Below are 13,335 nucleotides of genomic sequence, written 5' to 3' on the forward strand. Positions count from 1 at the left end.
GTGTGTGTGTGTGTGTGTGTGTGTCTGCATGCGTGCCTGCCTCCGTGTGTACGTGTGTACGTGTGTACGTGCGTACGCGCGCGTGTGTGTGTGTGTGTGTGTGTGTGTGTGTGTGTGTGTGTGTGTGTGTGCCTCTCCAGAGCGCAACCTGAACCCCAAGGCAGCGTGTCTGAAACGTCGCGAGGAGGAGAAGGTGACGGTGACATCGGACGGCACGCCTCTCTCATTGGCTGCCCACCACGCCGCCGCCACCATGGGAGGAGACGGACCCCCCAATCCTATGGGACAAATGTAAACAAGCAACACCTCCCCCCCACCCCTAAATGGTCAGAAGATTTCACTTAAACACCCATCTGCTGTTGTACCTCGATTCGTAATATGACCCATTAGTGGTTGGTTAATTAATTAATTAATTGATTGATTGCCCCCCCTCAGCCCTCTAAGAAAGAAAGGAAATTCTAATTCGAAAATCAATTAGTTTGAAGATCTTACAGATCCAAGCTCTCTACCTAAAAACAATTGTCAGTGAATTCATTCAACATTACAAATTCACTAAGTAAATGTCACCTGGCAGTCAGGTGACACTTTATTTATGATGGGAAACGGTCCCTTTGAACAAGGAACATAGTGGAGAAAAGAACATGTCTCCATCAAGGAAAGTAATATTTGATTTACATACAGTGTATTAGCATTTTAATACTACTACTACAACAACAACAACAACCCAAATCTAATCCATCAGGACATAATCAGCGAACATGGAAAAATATCACATAAAATATTGTTAGTTGTGATTCATTCAAAATTGAATGTATAAAATGTAACTGGTTGGATGAATTTGTAGAGATCCATACACAAGTTGTTGATGAACTGATAAGAGCAGGCACAATTAATAAGGATTAAGGATTATCAGATGATACAGGGGCTGTTGGCAACATCAATTATTGTTAAACTCCATTTCACTCTACCCTGGGTACATTCTAACAACAGATTGGAAATAAGTGTACTTTTAAAGTGTGTTCTACCCTGTTCTTTCTTTCTTTCATTTTGTACTGTGAGTTTGTGAAGGCAAGAGTGAGTGAGTGAGTGAGTGAGTGAGTGAGTGAGTGAGTGAGTGAGTGAGTGAGTGAGTGAGTGAGTGAGTGAGTGAGTGAGTGAGTGTGTGTGTGTGTGTGTGTGTGTGTGTGTGTGTGTGTGTGTGTGTGTGTGTGTGTGTGTGTGTGTGTGTGTGTGTGTGTGTGTGTGTGTGTGTGTGTGTGTGTGTGTGTGTGTGTGTGTGTGTGTGTGTGGAGTGGGGGGTACGGTATGAACGTTTTTTTTTTTTTTTTTTAAGTAAGACTTTAATTGATGCTAATGGGGAAATTAAATAATCGGACTTCTGACAGATTTCAAGGGTGAGCAATAGAATATAATATAATAGAGTAGAATAGAGTAGAATAGAATAGAATAGAATGTTAGCTCAGTAAGAATTAGTTGTACTTGTGTCTTGTATTCATAAAATATAACTGTGTGCACAGTAGGTCAGTGGTTCTCAAAGTGGGGTCCAGGGACCCCCCAGGGGTCCTTGAGGGGGTTCCCAGGGGGCTCTCAGCTAAAGGATTGCTAATCAGGCACCAGATGGACCCTTTTGGACCCGGGTTCCTTGGCCGAATTACGGGTCCATTTGGTTCCATTTGTGTATGGATTGTATGGATTGATAATCAGGAGCTGGGTCCATTTGGTTTGGAGTTATTATAAACGTTATTATAAACGTTTGAGAACCACTGCAGTAGATAATTCTCTCTCTCTCTCTCTCTCTCTCTCTCTCTCTCTCTCTCTCTCTCTCTCTCTCCCTCTCCCTCTCCCTCTCTCTCTCTATCTCTCTCTCTCTCTCTCTCTCTCTCTCTCTCTCTCTCTCTCTCTCTCTCTCTCTCTCTCTCTCTCTCTCTCTCTCTCCCTCTCTCTCTCTCTCTCTGCTCAGGTCCAAGCTGCCAGAGTTCATCAAGATGATGAGTGACCACTTCCTCTGATGGCGTTTCCGTGACAACCCGACAACCAGTCAGACCCTGTTGACACTTGACAAGCCGACCAATCATGAACACCGCAGACCCTTCTGCCTTACCAATCAGATCAGCGTATTATTTTTACATTATTTTCCTCTTCTTCATTTTCGTCGATGGAAATCAAACATCAGACGTAACCGAGTTGCTTACAGTTTTTTCCGCCATTTTTTCGTCTGCAGTTGAAGTTGGAATCTATGCTTTTTCGCGGGCAGATTCGACAACGTGTTCGCTACGATTCACCCCATCGAACGCAGCGGGTTTTCTTCTCTTTTTTTATCGAATCACACAAAAGAAATCATTCTACTAATTATAATTTTTCACTCCCATTTTCAAGGAACAAAAAAATGTCTCTCTATATAAATATATATAAATATATATGAGAAAAGAAAAGAAAAAGTTAACAAAACAACAGCAACATGCAACTGGATGCGGGGAGGAGACTGTTCAGAACAACAGAACAAAACATATCATTAAGTGTTAGAAAACAAACACAACACAGTGTTGCGGAGTGTTTAGCGCTGTCTCTGACTGAATGGCAATCTATGTCCACACTGTGGATCAAAGCTGTGCCTCATCCCCTCTTGGGTGCGTATGAGTCAGACAGATACACGCGGAGAAACGACAACCGGAAGAAGAAAATAAAATACAAAAACAAACAAACAGGACATAATGAGGAAATAGCTTGCTAGTGTGATTCACACACATATGAAGACTCCCTTTCCGTACCTGTACTTTCTAGACTGTGGGTGTCCCGATTCTGGATATCTGTTTTGTATTTTTTTTTGTTTGTTCGTCACGTTGACTTTGACGTATTTCGGCCAGCGCTGTTGTCAACAGATGATTACGTGGCGGTGACTCTGTAATGCAAACCGGGCATAACGAAAGACTGGTGACACTGCTAGTGAGATACCCTGAAAGTACCGAGGTGACCCGTGTGTATCTAATGGGGAGGAAGAGAATACCCAGATGACCAACTAATCAATCCTTCAAATATTCAATCAATCGTTCAGTCAATCAATCAATCAATGAGTGGCTGTAGAGGGGCAGGGCATTTTAATACAATGTTTGAAATTGTAGGTGGAAATATCACTTTCCAGAAACTCAAAAAAACAAACAAAAGAAATGGTCACGCAATAATGAAAAGTGTACTTCTAATTGTGGTGGGAGGGACCCTGATGATGATAATGATGATGATGATGATTTTCTAACACTCCAGGGCTATACACTGAAAAAGATGTGTGTTAATGTCAAATTGAATTAGAGAGTTTAACTCTCGCAGCTAAATTAATAGGTTTTTTGTTACAGTATGTTTTAGGTTAGTATTCTTTCTGTAGACGGAACACATTAAATAGAGCCGTGAAAGATGGAGGATGAACCTTTTGATGATTCGATCCTCAAACATGGTAGCGTTGAAGTTTTCAACGGCCCATTGCAGAGCAAAGAGAGACCGGGATTGGTTGCCTGGACATTGGTAGCTCCTTTACCCCTTCACTGTCACTATGCAGTAAAATCAGTGTTATAATATCCATTTGTGACTGAGAGAGTGTACAGAAGGTCCATTTGGATATATTGTGTACACTCTCAGAGTTAAATTAACGTTGAAGATTTCCAGTCACCAGAGACGTGCGTCGCCCTTGCTTGTTTCTGCAAACCGCGGCTATGTTGCATGTCTTAAAGAACCACAAGTAAAAGTACTAAAATGTTTGAAATGAGCAGATCTAGAAGCTCACAACAAGTAAAGTAACTAAAGTTTTCAAATAATTGAAGTTTTGTAAAAGTACAATATTTGCTTCTGAGATCTAATGGAGTAGAAGTAAAAATGTTGAAAATTGGAAGTACTCCAGTAAAGTAAAAATACCTCAAAATCATACTTAAGCACAGTACTTGAGTAAACGTACTTAGTTACTTTACACCATTGCCCACCAGTGTGAGGTGCCAGTCGAGTGAACGCTCAAGTTTCCTGTTGATTTGTTTATACATAAAAACAAAAAAAACTAAAACATGCTCACATGCAGAGAAATCTATGTTTGCAGCCCTGCTTTCTATGTATCTTGTGGTTTGCAGAAATGTTCAGTGTCAACGTACATTTTCTCAGGTGTCCAGGCTGGGATTTTACTGTGTAGGGCGGGAGAAAGCTGAAAGGATCGATTGATGGCTCGACGTACGGAGTACACAGATTGATGGCGAGATATTAGAAAGGAAAGGGTAGACAGAGCGACGGGGTACATGAATTCTTTCCCACATTTAGCACATTCCCTGAATGTCAGCTGTTGACATGACTAAGCACTTCAGATGCATTGGCAACTACAAGAACATAAACATGTAAACATTTGTTTGTGTGTTAGGAGAGGTTGATTGAAATGGACCAACATCCCTTCGGCGTTACATATATAGGGACATAAACATGCTAAAGAGAATAGTGGTGACAAAAGCTGCAATTAGAAGCAAGGGAACAATCAGTTGCGTGTAGGGTATAACTTCTTAGGGGCCAAGCAGCAGAAATACGGTATATTTATGCATTCCTGTGTTTTACTTTTCTTTTCCCCTTGTTACCTGGATTATCGTTGAGGATCCTCCGACCACTAAGCCCCTGTCCTGTCCCCTAACCCTGTCCTCAACCCCATTCCTTTGTCCATGACAAAAACGTCACCCTTAGGACTTAATTACGGTATCCCATCCTTTCTTTTCCTAACCATTTTGTCCAGTGCTGCACTCCTACAACGAACAACATGCCCACTTCCCCCATGCCCCTCTTTGCCCTATGGTCATCATCCTGCCCTGTATTTGAACTCACCATAGAACAGTACAGTACCTAGCCTTTACCTAGCCTTATAAACCCCCGCCACACACTATGGCCCAAAACCCTGACCCAAGCCCTTTCCCCAAAGTCTAGCCTTATGAGCCCAATACTTCGCCCACAGATTCTAGAGACCGTAACCCTGGCCTTCTCCCCCCCAGCCCGCCCACAGGCAGCCCCAGAGATGCAATTTGAACATTCACAATTCTACCAACGTGCCTTTTTAGAGTTCATATCATTTGAGAAGCCAGTGGGAGACATTTACCTGGACTTTTAATAGGATGCAACATTAGGGAAACCTGTTCTTAGTCATTAGGTTCTATGCAGTCAGGTTTTTTACCAGACCTGGGAATTTAAAAAACAGTTAAAAAGGACAAAAAAGTATTTTTTGGATAATAAAAAAAATCATTTAAAAAAAAATAAAAAAAATAAACGAAACTGTATTTAATGTACTGTATGCTTATATGTAAGTAGACCGCGTGTTTCAGCTTCTGACCACTTGGAGAGACCGTTGTTTTAATAACAATCCCCCCCCCCCCCCCCAGTCCTCCATAATTCTGTCCCCACCCAGCATCGCCTCATCTCACCTAGATACCATCTCCCCTGGTTCTAATTCACAATCCCATTTCTATAGCGAGCAACGCGTCTGTTATTGTATTATAGCTTATCAGCTTTTTATCAATATTTGAATCGGCTTGTCTGTGAGCCAATGTAGTCTTCAGTACAACTTGTGGCTGTATATTGTAAATCTTTTTCTTTTATTTTCTCTCTCTTAAAAAAACAAACAAAAAACTGACAAAAAAAAAAACAAGAACAAAGAACAATTGTTTCCCTTATTGCTTTTTTGTCTGTTCTGGTTTCTCTGTCTATTAAAAAAAAAAGAAAAAAAAGATAGTTCAAAAAACACAATTTCGCTGTCTGGCAGTAAAGGCTTGCTGTTGACGGCCCTTTAGATGTGGTTTAAGTCCTATCCAATCAAAAGGAAGGCATGGAAACTGGAAAAAAAGAATCTATTTGAAAAATTGATCTATATATAAATGTACAAAAAAAAGTATATACAATATATGAGGAGGGTGCCATTTTTTTTTTGTTGCTTTCGTTGTCAAAGGAGTGTGTCTGGGGGAATTCAATATTTTCTCAAAAGACTGAAATAGCGGGAACGTTGGACAGGCGCCTCAGTGTGATAACTTTTCGACAGACACGTCACGTGACTGTGTTCTTTCTTGTTGCCGTGCGGCAACACCCTCTGGCTATAGTGCAGCATCCTGTGCAGGACAAATTGGGACCAGAGTTCCATCCGCTCCAATTCACTGCTAGCAAATTCAACACAGACATTTGTAAATTGTATGCAACAAATGGCAAACTTACCATTATTTTGAAATTGTGTATGTAAAAGTTATATTTTTACATGTAGACTGTTGTTATTTTGTGTTTTAGAATATGTTGTATCAGTTTTGTTTTGTTTTTTTGTTTTTGTTTAAACAAAAAAAAAGATGAAAAAGTAAATTCAGTGTGTGTTGAAAAGTGTGTCACATTGAAAATGTAGTGAGGTCAAATCTCCAAACTCTGCTCTTTTTGACATTATGTTTATATCTGTGGGGAAATTTTGGTGGGATCAAGGGAGGGATCAAATATTAAAAAGGTATATAATATTTGCTTCACTCTCCATGCTCATGACATTACCATTTTACGTGTGCTTTTGAAGGGTAACGTGTAAATAGTCATAAAGCACCTGGTTTGTGTGTTTTTGTGGGTTCGAGGAACTGCCAGTGATAAATGACATTGAGCATTTTCAGCATCAAAATGGCTCATCGCGAGTGATCTGCTTTAGCCCAAATGAACAGGTTTAGGGTGCGGTCACACCGAACTGGAATTCTACCTATTCAGGCGGATTCTGCCAATGCTTTTCAATGGGAACGGAGGTGTTTGTTGCCATTCGCGGATTTCCGCAAAAAAAGAAACTCCCCGTTCCCATTGAAAAACATTGGCAGAATCCGCCCGCATAGGTAGAATTAAACTTCGGTATGCCCTGATAGTCAAATCCTGAGGTGTTCATTTAACTCCAAGATTTTACTGTGTTCACCACCCTACCTTTTGAAGTTCAAATACAGTCTTTGCTTTCACCGGGAAATCACTCTTTATTACTTGGCAAGTAATTACTTTTTTTCATGAGCTGAGATTGTTGTTTTAGGGTCACACCAAAGCTTAATTCTATCTATAAGGGTGGATTCTGCCAATTCTTTTCAATGGGAATGGAGTGTTTTTTTTTTAGGAAATCCGCAAATGGCAACAAACCGCTCCGTTTCCATTGAAAAGCATTGGCAGAATCCGCCTGCATAGGTAAAGATCCAGTTCGGTGTGACCATACCCTTACTTGTTTGTTAGAGATGCCCTCAGCTCCTGGGTTGAGATTCAGATATGGATATTTTGTCATGACAGGACTTGGAGTGTTGCAGATAAACATAGTCACATCAGCTGCAAACAAACAATCTTTTTTCAGCTACTTCCCCAAAATTATATTGGATTATGTGCAAGGCAGTTTCAGTCTTGTGTTTTTAGTGTTGCCATCTAAATCGAATACAGTTTTTTTTTTTTCAGGAAAAGAAAAGCTACTTTGAATTGGACTTAGGTTAAACACTAGGGCTGAATCTGTCACTGTAAATGCTAGTTTTATGGTATATTATATTGCTTTGTGAGGTTTCATTTCATATTTTTCTCTTTATCATATAATCAAGCCTGGTCATAACTGACACGCTCCAGGATTACAATGTCTTCATTATTTTAATGTTACACCTGTTACCCCGTTTCTATAACAATATGTCAATGTTTATGTTAACCTTCCTTGTTGTATATACATCTCATTTCTCACTCTGTACCCCATTTTACTGCAATAACGAGTTGAATCTAAAATGGCCACTTTTGTCATTTTTTCCCCACAACGATAGAGAGATAGGAGGCAGAGCAGAAATACAAGCGATCACTTATAATGTCAGTTCATTAAATTTCAATACAATTGATTCATTTTATACTCCAGAGATGAGCACCAATAAATGCCAGTGGCACAACAATGCTGATATTTGGTAATTTATCAGAGTATTTTTTCCGTGGAAAAGAATGAAAGAAAAACATTATTTTATACAAGTGGCTATAGCATGGGTCGTTGTGTGACATTTATTTTGCAGGAAGTATCTGTAATTATTGTGAACAAAAAAGAATTATTGAACAATCATAGAAGCCTGTTTTTATATATACTATATCACTGGCTTTAAATTAGTTAAATTAGTACCAACTTCCACTGCCAGAAGAAATCCTGCCAATATTTCCAATGTACAATTGCCGAGTACTTCAATTGTTCAGCTTGTGAACGAAGGACACATGCTGGGGTGAGAATCAGCCACCTTTTGCTTTGGGGGCCTGGGCTACAAATCATTGACATTCAACCTGGACAACACGCCATATACAGTACAGTAACGCAATAGTGTTAACCACTTAAACCCTGCAGTCCCCTATAGTGAAACGGACCTGAGTTGCAACAGTATGGACAATCTCTTTTTACAGCAAATAGCCGATCTACAAGCTCACATCGCGTCACGTGACGTCACAATGCAACATGTGAGCTTGTAGATCTGCTGTTTTGGGCAATTGTTCCAGAATAGGGACGCTGGGGTTCAAGTGGTTAAGTGACTCTGCAGTATGTAATTATACAAAGGAAAAACGCTACGTGGGATTGACCACTTTAACCCTATTTTGGAAATTACATTTGCAGGAAATCGCAGATCTACAAGCTCAAACACAAGCTTGTATGGGCTATTTTCGGCAAAGAGATTATGGGCCCTATCTTGCGCCCCGCCTTACCCGTTATCCCTGAACATTTTTCACTATTTTAAAAAACATTGTAAAATAGTTCAAATAGCCGATCTAGTACAAGCTCACAACGTGTCGATGTAGATCGGCTAGTTGAACTATTTAAAAATATTTTTCAAAATAGTAAAACATGGCAAAAAAAAAGGTTTAGGGATAAGGGGTAAGGGGGCGTGCAATGTAGGGCCCTTGGTGTATATAGGGAAACAACGAGCGGACTAAGTACAGAGCCAACTCCACTCAAGTTTACTACGTATAGAGGGTTTTAAGTGTAGACAAAAGAGATGTTCCATTCCATTTGTCTTCGGTCAAGCCACAGTGAGTAGTGACACCTGCAGAGCAGTCAATCAGTGCAGTGATGCAGCGGGTCCAGTCTTCCGTGTGGTTAGCTCACTCTGTGGATGTCTGGCTCCACTTCCTTGCATGTTTAAACAGAACGAAGAAGACGAAGAGGAAGAAAGGATGGACATTATAGGAAGTTCTGGAACCATGCAATCCACATGAAGTGGTTACAAAATGTACATGAACTAAACATTGTAGTACTTCAATGCACTGCCACAGAAAAGACAGAGGTTCATTGCGGCAAATAAAAATAACTAAATTGAGGCTAACATGTTTCTGTTACAATTGTGAACAAGCACAAAATGTACCCATCTGACTGACGCGTGATTTGAGAGCTCATGCAGCGCTGCAGGTCTTTGCGTCTTCAATCGATCATGTTCTTTTCACACTCTCCGTATGATTTCTGAGTCATCTTTGTGCCGTGGTTTAAAAAAGAAAACTTGTTTCTCTTTTATTAGGATCATTATGTAATGGTGAAAATATATGAACTGTGGCCTTTTTCATTCTTCTTGTTACTTGTGATGCAATTCAGTGAAGAGATGATGATGATGACGATGACGATGATGATGATGATGATGATGATGATGATGATGAAAAATACATAAAGCAGAACTACCATGTTTCAGTGCCTGGGCTTTTTGTTAAAGCTTCTTTTGTGTAGTGCTCTTTTGACTTACTGTAGCGCACCCCAAGCGAGAACAAAACATAATAAAACTATGTGTGTATATATATATATATATATATATATATATATTATATATATATATATATACACACACACACACACACACACACACACACACTAATATATTAAAACTAAAGATAATACAAAATATGTTAAATTCTAAAGAAGATAAATATTCCACCTTGTAGACTTGGAATAATTACAAACTGAATGATAATTTAAAAATGATAGATCAGTTTGTTCATTATTTTACTTTATTTTATCCATGTTACTGAGGACGATCCTGTAAGGTTCCAAGTGTGATGGGTCAGAGGGGTGTGGTCAGTGGATCAGAGGGGTGTGGTAATGGGTCAGGGGGTGTGGTCAAAGTTGGGGGGAGGTCCCATCATAACCTGCAACAGATGATTCTCTTACAGAAAACTTTGTGGAGAGAGGTAAACAAGATAAGTAAACATAAAAAGGTATATACAGCAGTTACACTTTCTTCCGGTGTGTGGCTGAGTGCCTCTGTTGTTTAATTTTATTGTATTTTTACAGTGTGTCTGGTTTTTGTTTTTGTTTCAGTTTTCCTTTTTATCATATTTCTTTTTTACACGTCCCTTTTTAATTATTTCCAATTTATGTTGTAGCTAGCCTATTCTTTATCTCTTTTTGTTTTTATGTTATATAATATTGTTGTTGTTATTATTGTTGTTGTTATCGTTGATGTTGTTATTACGATTTTATTTTCCCCTCTGGATTAGTAGAAGTGGAGGGGAAGACTTTCTTTTTGTGTGCTGAGGGTGTATCTTTTCTCATACCTGCCCAACAGTTGGCCAGTGCCTGTTGGTTCTCATCTTGTAGTTATTCAATGACATTCATATTCATGACCGTTCTGTAGCAATAAATGTGCCATTTTTATAACCGAGCGCTTTCATCGTCTCTTGCTTTTTATTACTAAGGAGAGGGAAAGCTACTATGCATAAATAAACAGGAGACAGTGGATGATGAACGGCTCATGAACAGAATATGTTCAAAATATAAAATACTGTACATTCATTTGAAAAATGATTCATTTTCTGTCTCAATTTCCCTTAGAATTATTCCTTTTGAGCATTCAGGACTGGAATATAATTACAACGCGAGACATAGAGTTATTTCACCATTTTACAATAGACGATCATCACAACAGCAACAATACTTTTTCTAAGTCCTCGAAACTAGAGGCCTGCTCATGTCTACAGTATACTGTAGATGACACCAGGGACGTGCACAGATAGACTCTAGGTGGGGCTAGAGCACCTGCCCTTTGCCCTCTTGACCAGAAGTGCCCTTTTGAAAAAAATAAAAAAAAAGTTTTTTTTTTCAGTTCACAGCAGGGGTCTTCAACAGGGGTCCGGGACCCCTAGGGGGTCCTCAGAGTTACTACAGGGGGTCCGCCAAATCTTTATGTGATATGATTTTTCTTTTTACCATAAGAACTTTAGCCAAAAATAGCAGATCTACAAGCCCACAACGCCTCGCGCTGCGAGGCGTTGTGGGCTTGTAGATCGGCTATTTTTGGCAAAGAGGTATAGGTGTAGAGGGAAAAAAGAGCAGACCAAGTAAACAAAAAAAAGTATAATTTACTTGAGCACCTGCCCCTCAAAATGTCTGTGCACGCCACTGGATGACACTGTCCCACATCCATGTACTCTTAAAATACTGATATACTTCATATTCCATATAGATACATTTGTTTTGATTTAAACTATGATTACTTGTGTGGTCTCCCCTCCTCCCTCGTCTTTCTAATGGACTATAGTTTAGTTGCCTTTTGAATTTTGTGCTGGCCAGTCCAGTGGTTTGCTGGACCGGTTTGCGTCGTTAGAGGAGTGCTACTTTTAGTCCTGTGCAAGGTTTTAGAAGTTACTTTAAAAGGCAGATGTCGCGTTGCATAATGTTTTCAGATACCTTTCATGCAGTTGCACAGCAACTTCCTTGTTTGTGGAGGCTGGAAAGAAATTCTTCTTCTAGTGCACCGGTCTTCAACAGGGGGTCCGGGACCCCTAGGGGGTCCTCAGAGTTACTATAGGGGGTCCGCCAAATCTTTGTGTGATATGATTTTCTTTTTTTTACATTAACCACTTGAATCCCTTTTCTGAGGAGAACTTTAGCCAAAAATAGCCGATCTACAAGCACACAACGCCTCGCGCTGCGAGGCGTTGTGAGCTTGTAGATCTGCTATTTTTGGGAAAGAGTTATATGTGTGTAGAGGGAAAAAAGGAGCAGCAAAAGTTGATCTGAAACACAATCTTATACAATATAGAGGGGGTCCCTGCTTCATCTCTCTCTCAGCTAGGGGGTCCTTGGCCTGAAAACGTTGAAGACCCCTGTTCTAGTGAAATGTTTTATTTTATTTTATTGAAATTTAATTGTGATACTGCATGTCTTTTTATGTTGCCGTTTGAGAAAAACAATAAGCCACACAAGGCTGTGGTTTACCGTAATTTTAGAAGCGATGGTCGGATGGCCCGATCCGTTCCACGTCAATATGCATCTTAGCCATTCTAAAACTCTACGTAAACCATGGCCTCTTATTGTGGCTTATTGGAGCTTCAAGGGCTCAGGGACACTTAAACTTGTGTTCAGTTTAAGAGCATGGATAGATTTTTCTAAAGCTTGTTTAGACATTAATCCTCAAATTCTTGCTATATTTTAAGATGATAAATAGGCATTGTAAAATGTCTTCAACATTTGGCCTTTAGCCTTGAGAGACAGGGAGTGAAGGTGAACACTAACGTTCAACAAAGACATTTATCTCCTTTTTCCTCACTTGTCTTTGTATATATTTGAAGGACATTTTGCCACAGCAAGTCATTGCTTTGTTCAATGCACTACTTATGCAGCTTGTTCTATGATGTGAACGTTTGACACAAACTAATGATGTCTCTCTTCAGCAATGTGTCTGTTTCATTCAACCTGAATTCTCCCATGACTAATGCTTTTGACTCACAATGTGTTTCCCAACATCCAGTGCCTACAGACTTTATGATGTTATCATGACGTCTAGCAGCGGTGTAAAGTAACTAAGTACAGGTACTCAAGTATACTGTACTTAAGTACAATTTTGAGGTATTTTTACTTCAGTATTTTTTAGTACAATTATAATATTGTACTTTTACTCCACTACAATTATATGAAAACTACTGCTTTGTAGATTTGGATTGTTATTACAAAACACACTAACCACTTCGGCCCTATATATTTTGGCTATTTGAAAATAGCAGATCTACAAGCTCACAATGCGTCGCAATGAGACGCATTGTGAGCTTGTAGATCGGCTATTTTCAAAAGATTTTTTATACATTTTGAACTTGTGAAATGGGTCATTCTGCACAATGAGTCATTTTACTTTTGATACTTTAAATATATTTTAATGCAGATACTTTTGTACTTTTACTCAAGTCAATTTTGGACTGCGGACTTTTACTTCTAACAGAATATATCTACATGGTGGTGTTGATATTTTTACTCATGTAAAACATGGGAGTACTTCTTCCACCACTGACGTCTAGTTAGATTCACTTGACTCATGCAAAGATGGGAAATTGACAAAAAGTGATTTGAATTGATGTGTCATCATAAAC

General features: G+C 39.5%; 1 protein-coding gene and 1 long non-coding RNA gene across 5 annotated transcripts in view; both read left to right on the top strand.

The window, feature by feature from the left end:
- The window catches only part of tcf4 (transcription factor 4), a 192,254-nt gene extending 184,341 nt beyond the window's left edge, over nucleotides 1–7,913 (top strand). For 3 of the 4 annotated variants that reach the window (XM_084047364.1, XM_084047363.1, XM_084047366.1), the window contains 2 exons: nucleotides 141–291; nucleotides 1,961–7,913. In XM_084047364.1, coding sequence (XP_083903490.1) covers nucleotides 141–291; nucleotides 1,961–2,009 — 200 coding nt within the window. In that variant the 3' untranslated portion in view covers nucleotides 2,010–7,913. Of the gene's footprint in view, nucleotides 1–140; nucleotides 327–1,960 lie in introns of all 4 variants that reach the window. The other variant, XM_084047365.1, reaches the window with a different exon arrangement.
- Nucleotides 1–13,335, top strand: part of LOC311038063 — a 332,539-nt gene that overhangs the window by 260,644 nt on the left and 58,560 nt on the right. The window lies entirely within an intron of this gene.

The sequence above is a fragment of the Gymnoscopelus microlampas genome (genome assembly GCF_963454915.1).
Source record: "Gymnoscopelus microlampas genome assembly, chromosome: 21".
In the NCBI taxonomy this organism is placed as follows: domain Eukaryota; kingdom Metazoa; phylum Chordata; class Actinopteri; order Myctophiformes; family Myctophidae; genus Gymnoscopelus; species Gymnoscopelus microlampas.